Raw genomic sequence first — 27559 nt, forward strand, 5'->3', positions numbered from 1 at the left:
AGTTTTTGTTTGCAACAATTTTTGTTGTTACAAATATTGTTGCAACAAGTTATTGTTGTTATTCTCCCATATTTTCAACCAGCTTAATGAAAATACAGTAGAACCTCATTGTTTCACACTTGTCACTGGGAGATTCAGTGTACATTTCTTCACTGTGACCATTTGACAACATTCAAGCACTAAGAGTTAAGCTAGGACGATGTACTTCAAGATATGCTCTGTTCTTATCAGTGATGAGTTATAATTCAGCTTTATCTCCTATTCCGGGATGTAAGTGTACTGATATTTAGTAGAAAAAAAGTCATAAAACGAGGCAGCACTGACACTCTCTTTGCTGGAATGTGGACAGATCCTGGGCCTAATTTTAAAGGGTGGCTTCGCAAGATTCTACTGTAATCTACACAAAATGTATAAAACACGGACCATTTCCAGAATAAGGCCACTAATTTTGCCATTGGCAATTAACAGTGAGAAACAGCAGTTAAAACACTCACTTGATTACAGAGGTGTTTTTGAGGCAATAAACTGTGGGAAGAAGTATAAACACACAGTCCTCTCATCCCTCCTCTTTCTTTTCCAGTAGGAGTATAGGTGTCTCTGCTTCCTGCATGTACCTATTCCCTGAGGAGAAATTTCAGTCTGTTTTCTTAGTGGGGAATCTAAACAAGTCCACGCTACATTTAAAGATGGGGACGGCGCTGTAAAACAGTAGCATTACAAGTTTCCCATGAGTCATAGTCATGACAGTCTGATGTCCAGATGCCCAGATTCGATACCAGCGCCCATAAAAAGGGTCCGAGATGGCTGGGCATAACATGTCGTTCAAATTCACTTCTGTGACCTAGGAAATGGACAACAGATTTATAAATTAGTAACATTTTGTGTTGCACTGATTCAGACACCTAAAATGGTAATTTTCAAATTACCAGAGTAATCAAAAGTGTTTAGCTGGCAATCCTTTGCTCACCATCAGTAGGCCAGCTTTCAGAAGGAAAGCAGATCTGAAGGCAGTTGTGCATTTAAGAGATGGATTTATACACGTGCATAGCTGATTTATACAAGGTTTTGCCACTACTTGTGAAACATGAGATACAAATGGCCATTAGGATGTGCAATTAAAAGTTTGTATTCAAGTAATTTTATCCATGGGAATCTGAACACTTTGAAAAACTAGTGAGTGTTTTTACTTTGAATGTACCTGCAAACTATCCATGTACTAATGCACATTTACTTACCAATCCCAGAATCTGCAAGATGCTAAAATGATATACGAACATAAGCCCAGTAGACAGAAGAGCCCACCAGAAATTGGAGAGTGGTTCTGGAGTGTCGATGCCTTGAAAAGAAAGGAATACATTAGTATTCAGCTGAATTACTGTGTCCAAACACTCATGGAAAATCCTCTTTTCTCCTCTAGATGTTGGGGTATCTGGTTTTAGCTGATAACCTAGTGACTACTGTTATAGTAATTAATATTTGAGAACCTTACTTCTTACCTGGAGCATCTGGATCAGTTTCTTCCCTCCTTCTGCTCCAACATTAAAACGTACAGTATATTAGCTCATTAAGCTTGCCTATTTTCCACCAACACCAGTGATTTTCACCTCATTTACCTAATTTTTCCTTCTAACACAGAAGTACTAAATGTATCTAAAAGCAGGTTGTTAATCGTACTCAGACACCTGCTCGTTATGGGAGCTATGACTTTAGCATGCACAGAACTAACCCAGGTAGTGGCAATTACTGCGCAGTCCTGTACTGGAGCGTGGCTTGATAGCCATTTCCTATTTTATTGTTGGTTGACATCTATTCAAGTAATTTGCACCAATAATGCATAGGAACAGAAAACCTTTATAAAGTAGTCAATCCATTAGTGACAGACCATGCTCTTAAGTGAAAATTGCTGTGGAGATACTCTCAAATATACCCTATAAACAATTTTATGTTCAGTAGATATCACAGATGCTGTAAAGTATTTGTCCCCCTCAAATGAAGCAGCAGGTACCACAGTATTTTGGGCCTCTCCTCCTGAAAATGAGTTTTGGCAATTTAGTGAAAAAAACACAATGTCACATGATCTAGAGTTTACCAAAGAAGTAAGAATACTCTAATAAAAGTACCTTCAGATGCAAGACTATTTTTAGAATTAAATAGTCACACATATAGCGAGAACAGAAACAGCTTACAGAGTTGTCAGTCTTACTAACAGACACGTTAATAAGATGTGGGGAAAATATTACTTTCCTTATGACTTTAATAACCTAGGGACACACACACAAAAAAGATGCACACTGTCATGCTGTTCAGACTCTGTAAAAAGCTGTAGACTTTCAGACAACTATAAAAATACACTGTCATTTTTATCTGCCTTTGCCTGCTCTCTGCCCTGTTAGATATTATCAAATGTTGATACGTATATTCATTACTCGATGCCTTGTAGCAGAGACGGGCATATTCATATTACCCTTCACTAGCTAGCACATTCCGCAATAACCATAAAGATTCAATAGACTTCAGCATAGGCTGTACAAGCCTACTGGGGACTGAGAATAACTATGCACATGTGTAGGTAGCTATGACTACTCACTACACTAAAGCTGGTATGAGTATGCCTATGTACGGTATCTTATGAAGGAAAAGGCAAATAACTCCTTTTCCCTGCTTCACCGCACCACCATTCAGTCATGCATGCTCTCTGTTTTAAAACCACCAGAGGACTGCTTTCTCCATCCTTATTGCCCTTTTACAATCCTTTCCTGCATTTATTTTTCTGTAATTTTGGCTGTCATGCCAGGTAGCTACAGCAAAATCAATGTAATTTAAAGAGAAATTTCTGAAAGTTACAATATTCTTCCCAAAATTACCTGCACTTTACATTCTAAAGCAGTAGAGCTATCCATTGTCCACTGAAAATAACACAGCGGCTCCGTTCCTAGTCAGGAAAGAGCAAGAAGTTGGTTGTATACTTGAATGACAGCACACGTATGCACCCCATATATCAATCGCTCTCACTGTGACTTTAATAAACAACAACATTATTGTAATTTTACCCAAAATACAATTGCATACCATTGCTGTGATTTGATGCAGCCATGACAAAGAGGAGCAGGGAAGCTACTTTGAAAGCGTAAGGCAGCTTATAAGAGTTCTTTTCCAGCGGGCGGATGAAGGTCAGAGGAAGTGTCTGAACTACAAGCAAAATCCAAAGTTAAAAGTGAACTTGATATGAATAACGGAGTCCTCTGTAGTTAAAGGGAGAAAATTCAGACTCGTCTAATACTTCTAACATACTTAGCAAGTATGATCTAAGAGCTGGGGGGTATCCTGTTTACAAACTAGTACAGAAAGCTTTACTTAAATAGCAATGATATTAATTAAACTCTGCTACCTGAAAACGTCGGTAAGATGGCAGATACATGATACCACCTGACGTATGGTTTTTCATTACAGATAGTGAGGGAGGAAGCAAGTAGCTTTGGTGTCAGAGCTTAAGCGACCACAGCTCTATTACCAAAGTACCAACTTTAAGTGACCTGGTCAAGCTATACATAAACTTTTGTGCTGCCTCCCCAGCTGTAAAGAAAATGTCATTTGACTTGCAAAGTTTTTAGTGTTGTCTTTGCAGTTTTAGGTGCATTTTTAACCTAGATGCAATATACAAAATAATACTTAAATAAGTTAAGCTATCTAAAACAGCTCCCAGGAACTGGCAGAGTAGTGCTATACCATATTTGTTTTCACATGAACTCACCTGGTTGACATTTACTTATGTTATTTCAGAAGTATTCTATAAAGCCTGAGAACAGATGGTACTAGACTAAAGAGGTAAACATTCAGAAAAGCTAGGATTCAGAGACCTTGATATTTGGGGGACAACTTAGGGGCCTACATTGTTTCACTAGGCAACGTGTAAAACTCTAAAATAGACAAGCGGTCCTAGCTATGAAACAGGCTTGGAGGAAGAAGGCAGTCTTTAAGAGATTAAGTAAATTGCCCAAGATTACAAAGCAGAGCAATGGCATAGTTTGGCTTTGAACCCATGTTTCTCGTATCCAGCTCGAACAATCTAGTCAGAGAATCATGTTTCAGCAGACACTTAGGAGAGCTGTTCAGGTTCTTCCAGCTAAGAATTTTGCACTACTACATCCTCTTTTTTTTCTTGCAAAATTAAAAAAAAAAAAAGTTACTCTCACACTCCACAGACTTCTGATCTCACCAAATAATAGAAAATCCCCCTCGCTTGCTAGACTTCACAATCCTGAAAACAATAGTATGATATTCAGCAGTGTCATTATCCAGACATCGAGGGACAAAAAGGAAACAACGACCTCCACACAGAAACATTTCAGAGCGATCTGGATTCCCACATGTGTTTTGGGATACTAATTTTAAATTCATATCTGGGATATTCTGTGAACATTTCTCATTAGATAAATAATCGCTACAGATTCTACCTCTCTGCAACAGTGCTATTCAACAGATGACTGTTTAACAGGCCAGGGTGATCTACTTTCCTTAGCACACAGTCTGTTAACAATGGCATACAAAAAGGAAAACTGAGATCCAACTGAGAGGTTGTTTGAACGGCCTGCGGTGGGTTTGTCACAAGCTATTTGCTGCTCACATGGGAAATCAATTTCGATATGTAGCGGTGAGCTTCGCCATCTCTCTATTCACTACGAATCACAGGCAGTTCTTATACGGTATGTTAAGCACATTCAAAAAAGTTTAATCCGACTGCCAGTCTGGCACTAATCTCATTCTCAGAAACGCTCATGCCCCAGACAGTTGAGACCATTCCAGATCAGGGGCATCCAAGTAGGCTGTATATTTGCTCTTGTGTTGAAATAGCATGGTAATGGATATTTCAGTTTAAACTTTATTATTTCAGTAGCGCTGTTGGGAAGGACTTAATATGGATTCAGGAGATTTGGGTTCATCATCTGCTTCTGCAATAAGAACTCATGTGACCTTGGACAAGTCAAATAGTTAATTTTGTCATCTAGGCAATGGAAGTGTGGCTTTAAAATCTAAAGATCAACAAGGAACAGAGACTACATTTCTTTTATACTTTTTCCCCCATGAAGTCTTGTGCTAGTTCTAGTGTCCTTACTAATTATTTATTTTTATTCAAACTTCTCAAAAAATAGGCTTGTGAAAATCTTTACAGAATTTAACAGAAACTAATACTCTTTTGTATTTCCATCTAAGCATAAGGTAGTAGAAAATTACTCTTCTTTTGATTGCAAGCGGAGATTTATTTTTTTCCCCTGCCCAAAATACAACCAAATCAGTTTACTCTCTCCACAGTGTGGACAACCTGGGTTTGAATTGTGAATTTTGCACACCCATTTTAACAAAGAGGATGCTGGAGACTTAGCTCCCCCTGCAGTCTAATATGTCCGAACCATACAACGACGCTGTTTGACACTGAAGTGACACTGATACAGAGGCCTCTGACTAAGCATAAAGGATATTCCTGGAACTTCAGGTACATCTGTTCACACATCAGATTGCTCCATATGCTGGAGATCTCAAACTGTAAGAAGGATTATCACCTGAACTCTACTGCTAAGGAGTAGCCACATATTAACTCTTATTCCGTACCATTGTGGAATGATACCATTTGCTCACAGCACAAATATGTGGCTGGCATATTTCACTAACAAGAGACAAACAGAATGATCTCTGAATTACCGTACTTCACTTTTTCTTTGGATCATTTTTTACTTCACTTCACTCAATAGTCAAGAACAAAAAGAAGGTTACAAACTTATAGTATAGTAAGCGCAAAGGATTATAAGTGGCGGCTGCTGCTGTAAAACACAAGAGATTCACCAGAATGAAACAGGCTGAGTTTGTTCTGAGCATGTGCTAAATTGTATCCCACTGCTTGGCATCACATCCCTAGGTTGTCAATTGAAGCTACTGAACATCCAGACCATGCATTATGAGCTTCTATTTCCTAAATGAAACAATGCAGCTCTGCTGGACAATGCGGCTGAGGGCACATCAACACTAGAGGGGGACAAAGCATCGCGCTTGAGGAATACGTTCTACATTACCTTCTCGGGGTGATGATTAGAAAACCCCCTGTCGGCGCAATGGTTTAGGATTCCCACACTTACTGCAACAGTACAGTAAAGTGAATGCAAGATAGTAATCCTGTTTGAGCAGACAACAAGCAAGCTAGCCTATTTTACTAATGTGTGCCACTACAATTCATTAGAGCTTCAAAATTCCAAGAAATTATCTAACTAGCTGATTAATATTTACCTGGGATCTAATGATAAAAAGAGATCTTTTCAGCTCAGTTTAAGGTGCAGTACTTCCCAAGAAACATCCAAGAAGGCAAAAGTCTTGAAAACAACATAAGCCTTTGGGCAAAAGACCATCTTTTTATTCCCCTAATTCAGGGCCTGACGCTGTTATCCAGGATGGAACTCCAACATATCACCAGAAGCTATTAAGTAACAACATACAAAAGAGTAATATATACTTCAAGAAAAAGAGCAAAATTTGTGGTAGCCATTAGGCACATCTTGTTCCATTGGGTGGGACGAATTCAACATACAAAGGGCAAAGTGCCAACCTACCTCCTTTCCGCAGCAGATAGATGGGCACAACATAGAGCATCACATGCTGGATGTAGTAAATTTCCATTTCAAATGGGAGCTGAGGAATAAGGAAAACATTTGTAAATATTTTTCATTATTAACACCTGAGTCACAAGGAACCATTTTTAAGAAGGAAAACTGCTCCTCATGCCCCACAAGAATCCCTTCATTTAAGTTCTTCTGTCACCTGTGTATATTAACAAAGTGATGACAGACATTAATGGTCAGTGCTTTGAAAACGCAGCTATCTGTACCCGTCCCATCCTCCTTGCCGCTAACACAATACAGTGCTTCTAGCAGAGAATTCGCAAAATTAGCCAGCAGCACAATAAAGGAGGAATAACATAAGATAACATAAGCTTGCTCTCTTCCTTTTCCTAGTTAGCATAAATTACCAACAACAATGCAAAAAAGCAAAGTAATCAAACACCCCCCCACATGGCAGCAGCCTATTTACAAAAAAAGTTAACTGCTAGCTTGCAAGTGATAGAAGGCTATAAAGCAGATATTTTAAAATCATTGTAATGAAAAATAAGTTATTGCTGGGAGAGCCTGTGCAAAAATTTTCAAAAGACCTGATTTAGCAAACTGCACACATGTGCAAAACTACTGCGCTTCTCTTAAAACCAACAAAATTCAAAATAGACGAATACCAGTCAATCTTCAAGCTGCAGAAGAATGCATATAAACAAGTTACCTGTTAGCAGATGAGCAATACCTGATTTACCACTAACAACTTTTGAGAAATTACTGTTAGACATTTGTCTGTTTAGTTGAATTCATGTTACCTCTCACAGGAGAGGTCAGACAGACTGTGCTAAAATAATACTGTTCTAAAATTAACCTGAACCAGAGCCCAACTAATTCTAATTCTAGCTCTGTACGAGTTAGAAAAAGTAATACACTATATCTGAAAGTTATTCCCATCTCCTGTAAGTGTTTTTGTCTATATCCATTTGTTACAAAAAAAAAAAAAAAAAGGTTCAAACTAGACCATAACACATTTAAAATTGAACAATGGCAGGAAAAATTCAAATTCAAACTTCAGAATCCAAGTTGTTGTTGCAGTTCACTTAAAAGGCTGAAAAGACATACTTTTCTAATATATTTCAGATGTGAAAATTGGACAATACCCTTACTTGAGTCTGAAATCTCACAGGAATAATGCAAAGCCAAATCATTAGCTTTGGTTTAAACGCAGGCTCATTTTAAATGCTAAAATGCTAAAGTGACTCCGGATGCAAGTATTACTATCATGGCTTGTCTGTTCAAAAAAAAAAAAAAAAAAAAAAAAAACCAAAACCCCCACAAAAAAAAAATCTGCATCAGCAGAAGTCAGAGATGGAAACAGTTCAATTTTCTTCCTAAATAAGTCAATAAAGAGCAGGTAAATACTACAGTGATGTTTTAAAGTCTACAATTTTTTTAAATCCAATTTTGAATGTAAAAGCTGTTAAACCCAACAGCTGGATTCCATTAGTCCTGGCATCCCCCAGCTGAATACTTTAAACACTATCAGTGTCCTGATTGCAAACTCCAACATGTTCAGCCAACTCTTGGGAGAGTAAGCTAAAGGATCTTCCATACAAGCTGTTGGGTTAACTTGCTCCAAGTATTCTGTATCAAAACATAAAACCAACCAAGATAATAGTATGCAAAAGCAAGAACTTCACAGAAATCCTGAAGTTTCTTCAATATTAATCTTTCTTTTGTCTCCTGTATTACCTGTTGAAAGACACCTAGGGCAAAATAAGGAAATCAAACAAGAAGATTTGAAAAGAGGCTAACGCAGCTTTAGTAATGGAAAAAAATCCCTGTACCTCTCCCAGCTGGAATACGCACACTTCAGAAACAATAGCTCCTAATAGAAACAATACAACACGAGGCACTCAGTCCCTGCCAAGGAGCCTTCTCTAGGATCCTGTGGTTTCATAAGGGCTTCTGCACTCGCCGAGTTGTGAGGGTCAGTTACACAAACATCACACTCAGGACACTTCTGAGAACAGAGTAACAGTTATTTTGCCGCAGTAGTGTGGACAGTAACTTTTTGTGTAAAACAAAACTACATTTTTTTGCTGTGAAAGATTGATTGTTCTGAAGCCCGGCTAATTATGCAAGTGCATTTCCTGGTATGGAACTGACAACGCAGACTTCTCTGTACAGCCAGGCACTCAAGCTGTACAGCCAGGCTACAATAAAGAGAAAAGAACAAACACAAAAGATTAACTGTAAAGTGGTACAGAACAACTGACTCATCCGGCTCTAAAGGTCTGGTGTGTAAATTGTTTTATCAATAAACACTCATTCACAGATAGCAGATAGGTATCTTGAATGTGCAACAAGAATTTGCAAGTGGAGACAACACAGAAAGGATCACCCGTCAATCCAGGATTTTAAAAACCTCTTCATGAAAACAAATCAGCAGTTTAGAATGTGATCAAGTTTGAGATATCCAAAAATCAAAGCAACACTTATTCACAGAACACAAAGGAGCTCAGAATACTGCCTCCTGAGTTAATTCATCATCAGTTCATTTGATGGTATGCAGCTGCAAAGGCCATGAGGATCTAAATCCAGACTCCAACAAACTAAAGTAGACCCTTGCCACAGGCCCCAACAGACGTGTCTTCTCCCATCAGATGCCTTTGGTGGAACACAGCAGCCACTCTCAAGAGCAACAAGGAATTCCCTAGTAACAGACCAATGTCTTGATGGTATATTTCTTTATCCACACCCGTCCCCACATTCAGAAACACTGAATGTTCACTACCAAGATGGACCACTCTGAAATCTGTATATTAATTTTCAATCTGTTTGCTGACTGTTTGCCCTAAACTCCTCTCTCCCTTGCAGGCTGCTAGCATCACTCTTCCTGCATTTCACCTTGTTTCCCTTCTCAGGGCACTAAAACTAATAAAGGTACAAGACAAAATGACAAATTATCCATTTCTTCTACTAACTCATATTCTAGGCTCTTAACAGTCTAAATGAACACAGAGTACAGGCTGCCCTGTTACTCAAGATAATAGGTTCTTTTCCTTTAAAGGTTCCTACTCGAAGAAAAATCTGTTCATTGTCCAGTCACTGGTTTTAACATTGGTATAAAATCGTGCTATGTTCAAAACACAACCTAATACTGACATACACAATTCTTCAAACAGGCATACCATATCCAGAGTACTATGTTAGCATATTTTGAAATAAACATTCAGACTATTCAGTTTTTACATTTTCTGATGAAATTTTTGTTAGAAGATATATACGGTGTTTTGTTTTTCCAGGAAGAGTTCGGCTCAAAGTAGCCACATCTGCTGCTTGCCCCCACATCAGCCCAGTATGGTGCAGATTCAAAAGTGCCACATTCCCAGGAGACTTGCTAAGGGCTCACTGGAGACGTACCAAGAATAAATAGTGAGCAGGCAGTAAGTTTTCATCCCAGGAACAGGTAAGTTACGTTCAGTGGTCTAGCTAAACTCTTAGCAGCCACTTCTACTGCTTGTGAGACTGCAGAAAAGAGAAACTATGTGATGAAGGATTAGAACTCGTCTCTGTCTTTTATCTGAGCAAGAAAAGTCACAGCCATCAACAGCAGTCCTCTGAGCACGTAAGGGATGCCCTAACTTAAACCAGCTATTGCCCTAAGGAAACAATTAGGTCTTTCCATTGACTGCACTAAGATTTAGAAAAAGCTCTTCAAAACTATAGGCTTCTGGGCTGAACTCTATTCGAAGTGCTGATATTTAGATGCGAGTTCCTCCCTGCCCTGCAAAGTGTGGCAACTAGTGTAAACCCACTTCAACTCAGCAGTTGGTTTTCAGTGGAATAGGAGGTTGCTACTTTGCTCTATTTTCTGAAAGCAGTACTCCTCCCTCTGTTAATTATTTATTCCTTGGTTTTATATTTGCAACAACAGCTCAAGCACCGTGTTGTGCAAGAACTCTCCCTCCACCATCCCCTACAAAGACTGCAGGGTATGACAGAAAAAGGGACAAAAGTCATTCAACTCTGCCCTTTTCTATAGCACACCCAGCAGGAAGGCTAGGTGTCTGCAGGAAACATCAACTGGCATTCTGTACCAGTAGCTTTCCTAGACACAGTCAGTAACCCAGATTCATAACTTATAATTAAGGACTAGTTTCCTAGACAGGGTCAGTAATCCACAAATAAACCACAAGCAGATTTTTAAATTTAACCTGAAAAGCAAACCACAGTATATGGGAAATGGGAGATAGGGGCTGTGTGTGCGCGCGCGCGCGTGTGTGTGTGTGTGTATATAGCTGTACAATGCAGAAATCATGGGGCAAACAGCTACTAGGCCCATGTAACAGATGTTGGTTACTTCTCAACATACTCAGGATAGCAAATAACTTACTTGGCAGAGGAGAGACAGCTGCCAGAGAAGTTTAGGAGAATGGTCTAAGGACAGACATGGAAGTCTTTAAAAAGAAAAAAAAAATCCAAAACAAAAACACAAGTGGCCTTCAGAAAACAGATTATTTCCAGTCCTGCTAGGACTCATTTCTCAAGCAGACATCCAAACTGGCAAGTAGCCAAGAAGTTGACCAGGGCTCAAGTTACTGTTACACTATTCAGCCAATTTACAGCTCAGGCACCAGTTTGTCCACCTGGCATAGATCAGATAAGGGATTCCCACATACCTGAGTGAGGCAAAAATAAAGATATGCTAATGTTGGCATTAATGTCAACAGCAAAGCCACTTAAAATAAGTGAGTAACAGGGCTGTAGCTAAGTATCAGGCACCCATCCGTGTGACATCTGTGCTAAGGTCTCAACCAGTTTCCCCAGATTTTATTTGCAACAATTCCTTTTCTTATATTTTAGGGGCAGCTTGTTGCATTCAGATTTCCTGCCATACACCTGCTTGTCTGTAACTGATACAAATACATATTGACGAGTGTCATCCCCCCCACCCAAAAAACCCTAATCTCAATTTCAAGTAGGCATCTGCCATCGTCTACACAATCCAGTCAGTAGAGAGAATTATAATATAATCCCTTAAGGTAGCATTAATTGATCAGTTCTATCCAGTTTTATCTAGTTCTCATTTTCAATTAATCCTATGAGGGTGGGCATATATACACAGAGGGAGAGAATCAGAATCTGCATCTGCTACCAAAGGGAAGTGTTAGCATGCACAAGCACAGTCATGAGATTTATAAAGAGAATCTGTTTGTGCTGAAGATTAGTAGAGTTAAGACATGGTGGAACACAGGACTAGGAAAAACACCTTGCTACAGGGATGGAGGGGATCAGAAACATAACAAAACAAGAACAACAACTATATTTTTACTAGTATACAAATGCCAGAAAATCCAGCTAGGGCAAACCCCCAGGATTCCAACTCATGACATACCCAAACGCTGCTAACTTGAGAGGGAATTTTTTTCTTGGCCTGTCACTACAGAGGATGAAGCTGACCAAGAAAGTTAGGAAAATGCAGTTGTTCAATGCACTGCTGAGCTCAACGGTATGCGTTTATTTTAACTTTTATTAGTGTTTTCCTTATTTGACCAGTGCTAGATTTGATGTTTATTGTATCTCATAAAAAGGCATCCCAGTCTCCTGGTCACTCAATCTGATCGTACAAACCAGCTTACATGTAATGACTCTAGGGACACAATCAGGCATCTGTAGAACTGAGTCCAAGATAGAAGATGTCAGTTTGGTACAATCTCTCAAGGTGATGGGAAGCAACAGTCTCCTGTTTCCTTGATCTCACTGATCTCAGAACTCTCTCCCACCTACCTGCCCAGAAGCATGATCTCCCTCCCCCACTTTTAAATGAGTAGTTGGGTCAGGTGTCCAGCTTCTCATGCTCTTACTTTCTGCCAGACGCTATCTATTACAACTCTTTACAGATGTAACTAGCTATACAAATTTTTTATATCAACCATGTATACAGTAAAATATATGTCTTAAAATATCACAAAACTGAAATAAAAAGTTGAGGCATAAAATGATGACCATTCCTGACTGAGTCAAAAGCTTTTCAGGAAGGCATTACAAATCAGAGCAGAGGAGCAGAGAGCATGGACAAATTTATTGCACTTTTTTTCGAACTTCCGACTAAGTGTTAAGAGTTATTCAGTGCTTTCAGGAAAATGTCATTGCAGACAATTGCAATGACAGTTATAGAGCAGAATGCGTGTCTACCAAGAGATAATTTGGGCCAAAGCTGCAGTGCTATAAAACATCACCCATATTATCTTGTGCCAGAAGACACACAGAAAAGAGACCGGCCTAGCAAGCAGCTGTTAAGCCAAAAATATCTTAGAGCTGTATTTATTCCAAAAATATTTTCTCTTGGACATAGTCCTTTGGCTCCTCTACCTCTAGTTAAGGGCAGAATTTTATATAAGTAGTCTGTATTTTTCCTGTTCAATCACTACTGCCCAAATATAAATGAGATCTACTATAATATCAGAGAAAATACAAGCTAATGATTTATTAAAACATTTCAACATTAGTATTTTAACCTTAAAAGGTTACTCCTAAAAATCCGATAGAAATCAGAAAGCTACCTAATTTGAAATATGAAATGAGAAGTATTCGATTATCAAGAAATCATATTTGAATTTTTCATTTAATGCCCTTTCTATTCAGCAGTAACTAGTTTTAGGAAAAACAATTGCAAACTGAAAATAAGCATTTCTAGTATGAAAAAGAATATGTGTAGTTACCAGATTAGGAAGGACAACCTAAATCTTGAAGAAACTCTAGGCTTACGCTACTGAATACACTGAAATCTGAGAACGATGATCAAGCCTTCTGTGCATGTGTGTCTTATGCTGTATGGAAGATTATTTCTAACGTGCAAAAGCCTACAGATGAATGCCATTAATATCCTTTCTCTGGTAACTAAACCATGTCTCAGTGCAAAGTTTCATAGTCTTAAAGAAGGGAAGGAAGAGACCATGTACAAATCCATAATAAAATCTTCAGTTTTCAGGTCTCCTAGCTACCAGTGTGGCCAATCAACATATCATCCATAAAATTCAATATGGAAGCAGATTTTTATACTTAATCCTACTAAGACTGTCAAGATTTGCAAATGGACAACCACTTGTAAGATCTGCAATGGCAACTTCAGACTCCAGTAATACAGATAAGTAATAATCTTGCTAATAATATAATTAATTCATATGCTATACAGATACAGATATGAACATTTTATCCAGACACCATATATATGTAAGCAGGTAAAGTTAAGAGTGAACACTATCTTAGAAGAAACATTTAAATAACTGCAACAAAAAAAATTCTTGCAAAGAAGTCAAAGGTATCTTTACTTGAAAAAAAATGAGCAAGCATGTGTACATACATACATACGTACCCATATGTGCATGCATAACAGCTCTTAAAAATAATCCTTAGAAATATTTTATCCGGCTCAGATTCAGGACAACTTTTCTTAGCATTAATTCTTGATAGGTTTGAGTATTACTAAGGACACCAACAGGCTAATTTTTCTTCCAGAAGACAGGAATTTTGTGGCAGTTTTGAAAACTTGGAGGAAGAAACCCTGCTGTGCCTAATTTGGGGGGAGAGCAGGTGACAGACACCAACAACACTGGGCATTTTCCAGGCCTGAGGAATCTCCCATACTCACGTGTACCCATTTCTAGTTGTTTTAGTCTCCCACTACAGCATTTTAACCACGGGCCACATGCTTTCCTTGAAGCTGCTTTCAAAGCCATCATGTTCACTGTCAGTTTAAAGATCAAGGTGGAACCGACAAAGAACTTTGGTCTACACTTCCACTCTCCACGTTATTAACTCTCCACATGGATTTATAAGCACAATCACAAAAAATTCCAAGACTAGTATTTTGGATCCATTCTAGTGACCTGTACCAGGAATTTACAGGCTGGTAAAGTGGACTGTGAATTTTCCTAAAACCAAATATATTTACTTAGCATTCACTTTGATCGTAGGAGGGCTGTTATGTGACTTCACTCAGGAAAAAAGCTTATTGATTGAGGTAAATAACTTGAAGCAAAAAATCTAATTCAAACTATCATCTGTAGGACTAATAGCTCCCACCAGGCTGAAATAAAAGACCATATCTATAGCATATTCCAAGGCTTAAATGATGCTGACAGGCATACATCTACTAACAATCTAGCCTGCTTCAGTACCAATAATATCAAAACTTTGGCAGCAGAGATTTCAGCACCAACTATACAACTCGAACCCTGAATATGCCCTTGTATTAGCAGCCTACACAAACTGCATTGCCACATCTTCACTGGTCTTGCTTGCCAAAGTTTCCTAGATTAAACCTACCCTGGTTACGATACGATGCCACGGCTACATTCCTGAATGCACTGCTGCCACCCTACAAAAGAGCTTAGACTTTTGAATTAACCTAATCATGTGAAAGATATAAACTACTTTTTTTCATTAACTTTTTTCCCCCATAATCAATTTACCCCGTAAAACACAAGGACAAAAGGTAGGGCAGTGTAGCAACCGACCTCCAAAAGAAGTCACGCTTGACAGCTCCATCTCACAACTTAGCCATTCTACAGCCTAACCTTCTTTTTACACTTAAATTTTATTTATAGTTTTACATGCACCTGCTTGAAAAGAAACTAGTTCTTCAGTTTCAGGCATTCAATACCGTTGTCTCAAACACCGTCAAAATACTTACAAAGAAAAAACTGCATTTCAGAAAGCAGTTTGTTTGCTCCAGCAATGTAGAAGAAACACCTTTTAGATAGCTTTACAAAAAGGACTGGGATGAAGAAAGGCAGCTACTTGCAAGTGTTAGTAATCTGACTACCATATTCAAAGTGGCAAGTTCTTCATAGTAAAAGAAGCAACTCAGTGATAATCTAGTACTTCAGAAAGATCTTAGCAAAAGAGCTAACTTACCTGCTTTGAGTGAAACACTCTCATCCCATCATTTTCTCAGTGTCTTAGATATCTCTTCAATACACAAATCCAGCAGGTATTTATAGATCACTCAGATTCATTATGCAAACAGTATGTATCCTGCTGAATTTAATTAAGAGGGAGGAAATATTTGCAGAAACAAAGATATGGGAATAAAGAAGTTTTCCATGGCCAGTGAATTTACATGCAGCAAGAAATTTTAACTGTCAGAACTTGCTTAGTATTTTAGAAGTATACCTCCCAAACCAAATCTGTGTCATTTAGCCACCTCTAAAGACAGCTCAAGCAAGGGTCAAGCACGTTTCTAGAGAAAGCGTTGTAGAAACACACACAAGAGAAGGAAAGGTATAGTACACTCACCAGACGCGTGTTAACAACAGGAAACAGCAATGCCAAGAGGGCCCCATTTAACATATGCATCTGTAACCTTAGAAGAGAGATGAGACATTATTTTCACAGATTGGAAATGAAATGCAAATTTTTTTATGTAGTATGTCATATGTATATGTTATGTATAGTTATGTAGTATTTTATGTAGTATGTCTTTCATAAACGGTAGCAAGAGATTTGAGAAAATTCTGCTGGCTTGAATTTGAATAAAGCCACTGTTAACTGCAATAACCAGGATAAAAACTCTCTTTAAATAAACATTTAAATAATTTCCTGAAGTAGGACTGCTTTCTAGAATGAACTTTGGATTCCTAGACGGTTTGGACTGCCTGTTCATATTAATCCTGTTCATGGTCCAGGCTGCTAAATGGTTGAAATTGTGCTGTTCATTTTGCTTTCAGAGCTTAAAATAGATATTTGACGAAGTTTTTACTTCCATCCAACTCCATAAACGTACGTGACATCAAACTAAAGCTTCAGGAATTTGGAAGAAGTCTGATTTTTGAGTCACTTAAATAAAAGAAGAATTATATTTGTCAAGATGCAACAGTGAATCCCAAGAGAAGAACAGGGAAAGAAAGTAGTATTTAACTCACAGTGCTGTATTTCGTACAGCTTTCAGTCCTCTCTCCCTGAACCACTGTTGCATCAGGTGCACACAGAAGTAAGGTCAGAACTGTTTAAGTTTACTTTATATAAGAGATAAAGTAAGGCATAAAATTCATTATACAACCACTGCCTGTCATAAACTCTATTAAAAATTACAAAGTTTGTAAGTAACTTGGGGGGGGGGAAGAAAAAAGGTATTACAATTTCAAAACAGTTCTTCAAATGTCATTTACACATCAGGACCTCAGAAAACAGAAAGGCTCATTCTGAAGAAGAACAAATACTGCAGCCTCTGCCCTGCAACCAGGCCTTTGCAAATGCATAGTAACTCCAGGATTTCCTAGACACCAGACTTACTTTGCACGCTCTCTGAGATGAAGAGGCACTAGTACTGTATCTCTGTATTCAGCCTACTCCCTGCCCAAATAAGGAGCAGCAGGGAAACGTTGCAGCCAGACAGTAGCACCTCCAAAACAATTCATGAGGCATGCCCGCAGCATCATATTTTCCAGGCACTGCCTAGACCAAGACAAGAAAGAGACGAGTGAACTGTCATGGTGGCAACTACAGCCATTCCTGATTATCATTCTGTCTGGGAAGTCCCATGACCCTCCCCACAACATGACTAGTGGTACCCCTATCATGCAATGCACGTGAGAGAGGGCCTTTGAGAACAAGAACTCTAAGACCCTATAGGCACAAACCTGTTAAAAGTATGGGCTGTTTACTGGACTCTACTGCACTAGTCCATTAGACCACTTCCTAAAATTAGTAACGATAAGCAATATTATAGAAAAGATTGCACACATTTGAGAAATAGCCAAATCAGTAAGAATTTGCTTTAACTATTTAACTTATCTCCACATTTTAAAAAATAGACCCATACTGTACATATGGCCTTCCATGAAGATCAGCTACTAGTTTTCAGTGAAGATAATCAGAAAGTACAAGGCACATGACATAAATTAAACAAGCCCATAGGTTAATCTGCAGAAGGACACCTGTGCTCTCATCAACTAATGGATGTTGTTAGTGAGACCAAAGCCACCACCAGTACAAAAGAAACAAGGGTAAGTGGACTCAGCACCCACAACTGAAGCCATGATCCTTTTCAAGGTCTCATCTTTCAGTCCAACCAGTATGTCTTTCTAACTAAGGGCTGGATGCATATCTTAATATTTTATGACTTAAGCCATGATCAACTTCTAAAGCACATCATGCAAGTAGACAGAAATGTAGCAAGGACAAGGCATTACCTGAGAAGAATCATTGCAACCCGGCACGGAGGACAGGCAAGAAAAAAAATCTGAAACATTAGGAAAAAAAAAAAAAAGAAAGAAATTAATGATACAATCTTATTTAAACTCTATTTTGTACATCTTTCTTCCCCAGTTTTGTATGTCACAGATCATTTCTAACTAGAAGGACTGTTTTACAGCAGAGCTGCAAAAGACTAAAAATCATGAACAAATTAAAAGGTCTAACATTACCTACATATACAAGGATTTAAGCAGTATGAGCAGCATCTAGGATTCAGCTTCTGCCAGTTCCTAAGAAGCAAGTCAAACTCTAGTCCATTTGAAATTCTGTCATTATTAAATATATATATATATATATATATATTTAGATATAGATATATCTAACTCTCTCTCAGGGCTTTTTGTAAAGCAGATTACTGTATTACCAATCACTTAGATCTTCAAGAGCTGGGTCCTGCACTGCTGAGGCAAAGGAGAGCTTTGTCATCATAAATGCTTGGTATTCAGCACAGCAGGGACCTTATCATGACCGGAGGATATCTCAGTATCCGTTCTATGGATAACCTTAGTAGTCATCTTTAAATACGCCTGTTGCCTTATTTCCATAGAGTATTTTTGAAGTACTGTTTAAATTTCACCAGTAATTAACTAGCTATTTCCTAAGATGAAAAGTAACATAATGCAGTGTGAGCAGCATATATCTGTTTCTTTTTATAGGCCAGACTCCTGTCATAAATACAACCTGGTTTAAATCTTTATGTAATAAAATATTGTTGATTAGCAACAGTCTCCCATCCAACTTTCAAGGATAACCGTCATCCTTTGATACTGTTGTCCAAACCTCTCACAGCAACTTAAAACACTTCATATCAGCAAGTTTTACTCAGAATACAAAGAAAAAAAATGTGCAAGTGTTCAGTGCTAAATCCTCCCCCCCTCCCCCCACCATTTTTCTTTAATATTGCCCACTACTGGGAGGAAAGGGTGGGGGGGAAAATCCTACCTAGTTTAGTCTGCTCTGTGAGAGAAAGTATTTCAGTGATAAATGGATCATGCTTTTTTCTTTGTTTCTAAAAGAAGTGCACAATAGATTATTTCATTGTCAGGCTACTAGTCAAATCATTAAATCCCTTCAAGTGAGAATATCTGAAGAACATATCTGCTTTGGGGACAAGTTGGATAAATTCAACAAACATATTTCTTTGAAGTGCTACAGGGCCTACCTGGCCAGGTAACTGATAGATGTTCAAATTAATTACTATCAGGTCATGTACTTGCTACAGCAACAATAGAAAGGTTGAAGCCTGGATCATTCTATTCAGCCCTTGTGTCTAAAAGGGCCTGTTATTACCATATGAATAAATGTGCACATTTCAAATATTTTATTTCCAGTGCAGGTTCCTAATATACAGCCATTTATTTCTCTAATCAACTTGTATGTTTTAATTCAAGTCCATCAGTCTCAATAACAGTTTAGAATGTACACACACTCACAGGAAAAAAAAAAATCTTTTTCCTTAGTCGTACAGAACTCTACAGTCTTCTATTCAAAAAGCAAGGCATTTCAACTCATCAAGGAAGGTTAAAGAGTAAGCGAACACAATGGATGCATGATGACAATCTGCTAGTTGAGGCTTTCTTTGCAAAGGCAAAAAAAAAAAAGTATATACCACAAAATCTTATGTGAGGTCTATATATCACCTTACACATTAAGGCCCATATGGCTTCTGGGAAAAGTGTCCAGCACTTACTAATTACATTTCATTATTCCATCGTTTGATATTTTTGCAACAGACTGTCTACTAACTAGACTAAAGTTCCTTCAGCTGTGGAGTATATCCCTTCTGTGGTGGACCATAAAATTTTCCCTTCTGTGGGGACCATAAAAGTTTTCTACAGGTCTTTTATAATACCTAGTTTTTCCCATGCTCTTTGTATATATTAGTCAAACTTTTTAAACATTCCATGAGATAAGGCACTTAGAGTCCTACTAGTTTATTTGAAGCTTTAAATTCAGGTATCTTATGATTTCCTTACATTCATAAGTATGACAGAAGAGAGGTGTTACATTAGAAGCATTGTTCATACTTAAATGAAGAAAATTCTACTCCTCCAGTACATATTTTATTTTTTCTTTTTATCTCCTACATCTTAAAAAATATATATATTTTTTTCTCTGTGTACACAAAATAATCAAAACAGAAATGTGTCTTAATCACACCAGTCATTTATTTTTCTGACTGTAGAGCACTCCAATTACTGAACAGCAGAGGAAAAACTAGAGTACAACTCTATGTACCAGCTGAATCTTAGTGTACCAGCTGAATCTCACCATTGTGGTGAAACAATAGCAAGTATTTAAAAAGTATGGTCGTAATAGTTACAAAGATTGAGACGAACACATCAGCCTAATCAAAAATACTTTACTGCCTCAGAGACAGGCAAAAAAGAGAAAAGGATTCACAGCTGCTCATTTTCAGGTCAGCTCTACAGCAACACACACAGTTTCAGGATTTGTGATGGCAAAAGAAATATTTACTATTTTGAGCATGCAAGTCCCTCTGTTATGAGGGATCTTTCAGAAAAATGTGCTTGACTTCCATTTTTGGAAAGGATAGCAGGGAATTTAACTAGAATGTTTATGTTAAAACTTAAAGACAGTGGAATAGATCTTCAAATGTTTCAGCTTTAGCAATTTAATATCAAGCACTCTCTCTCTAAATACCTACTTTCCATGATAAATAAACCTCACCACCTCTTAAAAGGAACGCTTTACAGACCCCTTGTATCAGATTTACAAAAGATTATTTCACAGAGTACATTTAAACATTAGAGAGCATTATCATTCAGCTCACATAGTAATTAGCAGCCTGAAAATATCTCGTTCACAGCAGACACTCATAAGCTCTAACATATTGAGTGTTCACATACTCATCCCGTAATAATATTACGTTTCACTTTCATACTGGAAACACCATCCTTAGCCTTTAGGTAGAAAACAGCCAAGTCTTATAAACTGAACAATATCATATTAAGTTAGTGACATGGCTGTGAAGAGTACCCAGCTTCTGTTTTCCTGGTGAAACTCTGAAGGTTTTACTTGCTCAGACTAGCAGAGACAATAGCCCCCATCCTAGCTGATACGTTGCAGACACAAGACAACATCTATTTTAAAGTACACTGAAGGAGGCTCTTCCACACACGTTTTTATCTGATCATCATTGCATACATTCAAGGCAGAATAGCTAAACTTTCAATTTAGAAAAAAGCTAAAGAAACAACCTCAATATCCCTCCTCATTTTGCCAGATGTGTTACCCATTACATTTTCGCATGTTACAAAGGAAAAGAAGGACAAAAGAATTAACTGGAAGCCCAAAATGTACAAAGTAACATTTTAGAGAGGAAAAATAAGCTATAAAACATCCATTGTTTGACATGCTGAATTCTGGGCACAGTTCTAGTCATTCCCTTCCCTCTCACTTCTATACACACGCCACTGAAAACACAGCAGATTTGGGAAAGGGTTACAGAAGTCAACAAGAACGATCAAAATATATTGAATAGCTTCTATACATGGATCAACTTAACACATCAAGAATCTTCAACCTGAAAAAGATTTTGGGTGATGGGAGTGAGAGAAAGAGAAGATACAAAATCGTGTGTGGTCTTAGGACTTGTTATCCGCGCGTTTCCTTAATGCGGGCACAGCACTGCGAGTCAGGATGCTTGAGAGACAGAAAGCAGCGTTTCAATCTTTCACCAGCACAGGATCAGGAGATTCTGAGATTCTTTTCAAGTAATAAACTACAAAGAAATTCAAAACACTGGTAAATCTGCAAACTGAAGTTCACTTCAAGCCTGAGGACCCAGAATAAAACAGAAGTCAGAAAGCCAGTCAAATTCCTAGTTGCTCTGCAAGGCCATAAATATCGTCCATCCCCATGGGAAATATTTCTGGCATGAAGAACTGCACGACCAGCACTCCCTCTGCACAAGCCCAAATACAAAGGTCACACCAGAACACATGATGGGTCAGCAGGGCTGTTATAAGTTGTAGACTGTAAGGAAGAGGCAGATTGCACTGCCTAACTATTCGTCTACTGAGAGGAGACCTGAAAGAGACTAAACTCATGGTTGCATTGAACCAACCCAAGAATCAGCCTATTCCACATTCCATTTCTTGAGCCATGCACCAAGAAAGAGGAGAAAGCTCCAAGTGATATCTGTAGGTCTGGGACACACTGCAAAGAAGGAAAAGGATATTTTCCCCCCTGCACTAATATGCTTAAAAATTTTCTAGAGTGAACATATACGTGATCCAGTCATTCAGTACTTGATGGAGTTTCCAAGAAATACCATGTCTGAGTTCCTTAAACATCAGAGATCATTATTTTCTTAAATCTAATTTATTAGTCATCTGCATTACTGTGGTAGGTAGTAGAGCCTGTACGTAAAAGGACTATTCTGAAGACCATATCAAGATAATATTGCATGAGTTCATTCAGGAAAACTCCTGTAATCACAAACAGGATCACATGAGAGACTACAGAGCTGCACAGGGATCAAAAGACAGAAACATCATGACCTAGAGCAAAACGTTTCTTCGTTTGGACTTAGATGCACTGTTCTCTCTACGAAGTAAACAAACAAAGTCTATAAGGATTCACACCACTGTTAAGTGAGGTCAATGGAACATTTCTTTCCCTTGTGTATCAATCCTCTCCTCCCATGCAAAAAGCACAGAGAGATGAAAGGCAGTCTTCACTATTCCTATGGTAATGTATGAGAGGAGGCATTCTGTAGGACTTCAAAATTACTTTCAACTCTTCATTTGTCAACTAATCCAAAAGGAATATTTTGCAAAGTATGCCTTCCCTACCTTTAATTTCCTGGCAGCATTGGCAAGATAGCGATATGTAGCTATCACAAAGTATTACATTTGCCCTCCACAAATTCCTGCTAAGTTCCTTCCCTTTTAATCACTGGAAGCAAGCATAACCACTCAAAGGAAATAAGGAACTGGGAAAAACAGGTATTTTGTTTTATAAATTCATTTTTAGAAGTCAGAATTTACAAAAAAATTACTCCTTGACATTGCAATAATATCTCTAGGTAGAAGTCAAAAATAACATTCATGGAAAAAAGGCTAGATATCCACTGAAATAAAGTGGTATCTTGCAGCAGGTTTAGGGGCTTTGATTGATTCTATCAGTTTTCCTAGGGGCAAAAATATTAAAATGCATCCACATCTCAGAAGTGTGAAAAAAAATCTAATATTGGAACAAACACCTAAAATTCACAGAAGACTGCAACTTTATGAAACCACAATGAACTATGTTAACATTAACCTGACAGCTCACTTAATACGAACTAATTTTCTAATCTGCATGCACTATGGTAACCCCTAATAGCATTTTCACTTCTTGCACTTTAAAGCATTACTTATGCTGCAATTATCAGATCAATTTTGAGATATCAGAGGTTTCCATTATTTGATTTTTCCAGTTCATACAGAAATAATTTTATTCAAACAATCTTTCACAGTTTGCAAATCTAGACTTCAGCAATGCGCAAGCGCACCAGTATGAGTTGGAAAGAGGTGAAGAACACAGTCAGACACACCTAGTTTTCTATTTTCCATTTAACTGTATTGCCAGATTGGACATGGTAAGAAAGGAAAGGAATTGGGGGGCGGGGGGGGAGGTTATTTGTTTGTTTGTTTGTTTTTTAATCCAGCGGTGCCTCTTTAGTACATTTGCTATGAATCACTTTTGGTGGAGGGGGAAAAAAAAGGCCATGATGCAAGCAGATTTTCCTAAATCAGCATTATTACAACCCCAGCATACTCAGATGTTGAGAGAAACTCAAACTTCAAGATGTAAATGTCCCAATATGTTGCTGGGCTACTACCTAGAGTAGCTAAAATTTACTACTTTATTTCTGCAGCTCTTGCATAACTTATGTTTTCCATGTTATGGAAACTATTAGGCTCGCTGGCCTCCATAACAGGGTCCGACCCGAGGTTCCTGCTGAGGCAGAAGTTCGAAGTCAGACTGGAGAGAAATAAAATTTAGTGATACACGTGCGGTAATTACAGCTCGAGCTGGGGGCCTCTGAAGAGGGACCCCGAACAAAGAAATCTCTGGGCAATTATACCCTTACAATCTAAATTCCCCACCCCTTAAGAGATAGTTTGGACCAATAGTAATAGTTAGGTCTGGGTTCTTCCCCTTCTTCCTTGGGCCCCTTCATTGTCTCTAGGCAGGCTGTTTCTTTTCTTATCTTCAAGGTTGGCTACTCCTGCTGTCCATGTAACTTCTTTATCCCTCCAGCTTGAACCGGCTCTGGGGCCCCCTTTTACTTATCTAGGTAAAAATTCACAGCCCGAGGCCTAAGGCTTCAGCAAATTTAGCTACTAATGCTAAGCAAGTTATGCTAAGCAATTAATTCTAGACAGCTTCAGTCCAATATTCTCTAACATCCACTTCATTACCAATACTGACTAATTGATTGCACAGCTCTTGTTACCACTTTATGGGCAGCAAGCGTCCTATAGTCCTATGAGCTAACGTTGCATCACTGCTAAGGAATTTACATACCCTACTAATTAAGTTCTGGAACAGCAAGTTAATCGCTGTAAATGTCTTGAATATTTCTGTAAGGAGCTTGGTTTTCCCCTCTTAAAAGGATACCCGTCTTCCTTAGACCTCTGGTACAACAAGAAAAAATGTTACCGTTCCTTTTTCAGGAAATACTCTCCAGGAGTGAAAGTAAGAACTGGCTTGATCTGATATAGCCTAGATCAGTTGCCTCAGATCCTTTGCCTTCTGCAAAGGGAGACTGAGAGTAAGAACTACATTGGTTTGATTTTTATTTGTTATTGCTATTAGACAGATGTTTTTATTATGGCAGCTTTTATGAAAGTCTTTTTGACATTCTTTTATTAATTTTTGAGCTTAAATTTTGTAAATTGTCCAGTGTTGAGGCTAGAGCAGTAGAGAAATTAAATAGAATAATAAAGGAGTTTGGGAGATGTCAAAAATAATTAGTCTCAGTGAAGGTGACTTCTAGATACATGTACAGGACTATTGGAAAATATAGCTCGTATCACAGATATCACAGTTCAATAATTGTTTATGAGTATTTCCATTATCCAACAGCTACACAAACTGTATATTAAAGTGCATCTGCAAGCTAGACACAAGTCATTAAGTTACACAGTGTATCCACAGGTACTCAGCCAGCCCGGTTATTTCATCCCACAGACAAATGTGACACAGGTAACACTGATTTCCTTACCATTCGGCTTTTAAAATTAGAAAGTCAAAATCAAAATTCTGCACAAGCAGTAATTCATTTCTTCAACAACTTCACAAAACACATTTGCATCCCTGAAAAAAGCTTACCTGAAAAACTTACCTGTGAACTACATAGGTCCTTTAGCAATAGCCTGCTTTCATTAAGTTTGGTGAATTGGTAAATTGGTAAATTTTACCACTACTGTCACTGGAAACAGCATTTTCTATTTTTGAAGCAATAATCAGGTAAAGGTAACTAATGAGAGTTTTTATCTTTTGCCTTTCCAAGCAGGAAGTCTGACATTAGTATTTTCATTTGACTTTTGTTTCTTCAGAGATTTCAGTTCAGCCAGTTAAAAACTAAATCAGTATTAAAATGTTTATATCAATTCTTGACATTTGTACCCTTGCTATGCACTTTTGGTCCACAACTGACTATATAAAAATACTGCTTTGCAAGTATAAAGCTAAAGCAAACTTCCTGGTAATCACACATGGGCCTTACCTGCATCATAGTGACCACGTGACATGGATTCAGCAGGTAAATGACAGTCTTGGTAGCAAACTTGAACCCCACCTCCAGCCCAAAGACAAGACAGAGAGCCACCAGTAGCAGACTTTTGCCCAAGCTCTCCTGCTTAGCCTGGGGCTGCTGTAGCAGATGACCCTCCAGCTCCCTGAAATGCAGCTGCCTCAGCTTCCACAAGGACAGAAGGATCTCCACAAAACCCACACTGAGGAAGACCAAGCTCTCCAGCAGACGCTGCTGCCCGGAGAGAAAGGCAGCACACTCTGGCCCTCCATTGCCAGCAAAGTTGGGGTCCACCCCCCCGTACAGCCAGCCCAGGAGGTTACGGAGGCTGTAACGGGACATGGTGGGATAGCGCCTCTTCTCCTCCCCGTCACCATCTGGCAACAGGTAGGAGCAAGATGGAATCAAAGCCAAAATGCTGTCGGGCTGACGAAACATGAAAGGTAAGGACGTCCCCTCTGTAAACTCCTTCCCTCCCGAGCTTCAGAAGCCAGCAGCCCAGCTCAGAGCAGGGCTAAATTTGGGGGTTTCCTCTTGACGCCAGGACGGTAACTGCAAGCAACAGCCTGCAAGGGGAGAGGAGTTACAGATGAAGGGGGTCACTGAACGGCGCCGCCAGCCCCTCGCCCCCAGACCCACTACCCTCCCACCCCCGCTAACGCCCCTCGCTCTCCCCCGCCTGAACGTTACAGGACTGCCCTTCTCCCCGGCCGGCACCACCACGCGCCCCGCCCCGCGGCCGCCTCTCTCCCCTTACCCGGCCCCAGCGCCGTCCTGCTCGGCTCGCTCCCCTCGGCCTCGGCCTCGGCCTCCCCCACCTGCGCCCCCCGCCCCTCGGCAGCCCTGCGCGGCCAGCGGCGGCCGCTGACTGGACGCCGAACGCCCGCGATTGTCCGCCGAGCGCCCGCTGATTGGACGCCGAGCGGCCCCTCGCCCGCGCGCCCAACGGCCGCTGCCCGCGCGCCCAACGGCCCCTCGCCCGCGCGCCGCGGTCGGCGCCCTCAGGGCAGCGGCAGCGGGGGCGGATAGCGGCTCCGTTAGCGAGCGCGGCTCAGAGGCGGGCCCGGCGCCCCCCGCCACGGGGCTGGCCCTGGCGGGCGGGGAAGGAGGAAGCAGTGTTCCCCTCAGCGGCGGCGCCTACAAGCCCGAGCGGCCGGGCTGTGCCCACCGCTACCGCGTCCCGCGGCTCTCCCAGCCCCTTCCCAGTGCCGTAGCATCACCCCGCTGACGTGCCTGACTCGCACCGAAAAATGGACGAGCCCCCTGGATTGGCTGCGCTCGCCCGCCCGCTCCTCCCTCCGCCGCGGCTGCTCCCGCCTCTCGCGGCTGCCTCCCCCGCCGCTCTCCTTCGCTGCTGCTTCTTCCTCTTCGTCCTCTGCTAGGTGCCTCTCGCTCGCCTTTCTCTCTTCTTTTCTCCTTCCTCTGCTCTCCCTTAGCTGCCTCCCTTTCCTCCTCCTCCCTCTCGAAACCAGCCTCCATGAGGCACCCGAGGGTTGTTCCGGGTCCTCCCTCGACCCGGCTCCCCTCTACACTCGGCAGAGAGGAAGTGAAAGAGCCAAAAATAGTTCTTTCTGTGCTCCTCGGGCTCTGGCTGCTGCACTGCTGCCTTTTGTGGAGCTGGGTGCTCATCATCACAGTGCTGTTTGCTGAACTGATTCAACAAGCAGCATTAACTTGATAAACAAGTTTTGCAAGTGCCATTGCAGCATTAGTCAGCCAAGAAATTGCAGTGGTCTGCTTCCTTCCGGCACACCATGGAAGGGCAAACTTCAGAGGGGCCTCAGCTTAGTCCCTGCCTGCACGCATGGTAAGTATATGCAGTCAGTTATATGTGGAAATTGTGGTCATGCAATATGTACAGTAGAGACACCGCTTATATGCATGCATAAGTGATTTACACACATACCTGCAAAACTGAGTCTTTGCAAACAGA

The 27559-nt window shown here is 39.8% G+C and overlaps 1 protein-coding gene across 1 annotated transcript; it reads right to left on the reverse strand.

The window, feature by feature from the left end:
- Positions 1 to 625: 625 nt before the first annotated feature.
- On the reverse strand, positions 626 to 26211 carry LOC136994032 (transmembrane protein 164-like). The gene is made up of 6 exons (XM_067310111.1): positions 25600 to 26211; positions 17792 to 17841; positions 15897 to 15963; positions 6597 to 6675; positions 1236 to 1336; positions 626 to 841 (listed from the first exon to the last, which is right to left on the reverse strand). Exons 1-6 carry the CDS (start codon positions 26062 to 26064, stop codon positions 635 to 637), a joined length of 969 nt encoding a protein of 322 aa, XP_067166212.1. The 5' UTR covers positions 26065 to 26211; the 3' UTR covers positions 626 to 634.
- Positions 26212 to 27559: the final 1348 nt, after the last annotated feature.

This window comes from Apteryx mantelli, chromosome 23 (assembly GCF_036417845.1).
Source record: "Apteryx mantelli isolate bAptMan1 chromosome 23, bAptMan1.hap1, whole genome shotgun sequence".
Lineage (NCBI taxonomy): Eukaryota > Metazoa > Chordata > Aves > Apterygiformes > Apterygidae > Apteryx > Apteryx mantelli.

What these genes read in the sequence shown, in the direction of transcription:
- LOC136994032 (XM_067310111.1), bottom strand. Translation starts at nt 26,064, where the DNA reads ATGTTTCGTCAGCCCGACAGCATTTTGGCTTTGATTCCATCTTGCTCC. An exon ending in CTGTTGTTAACACGCGTCTG is followed by an intron (nt 6,676 to 15,896) that starts GTGAGTGTACTA and finishes CTTATTCCTCAG; the next exon opens with CTCCCATTTGAAATGGAAAT. An exon ending in CTATCTGCTGCGGAAAGGAG is followed by an intron (nt 1,337 to 6,596) that starts GTAGGTTGGCAC and finishes TTTCTTTTCAAG; the next exon opens with GCATCGACACTCCAGAACCA.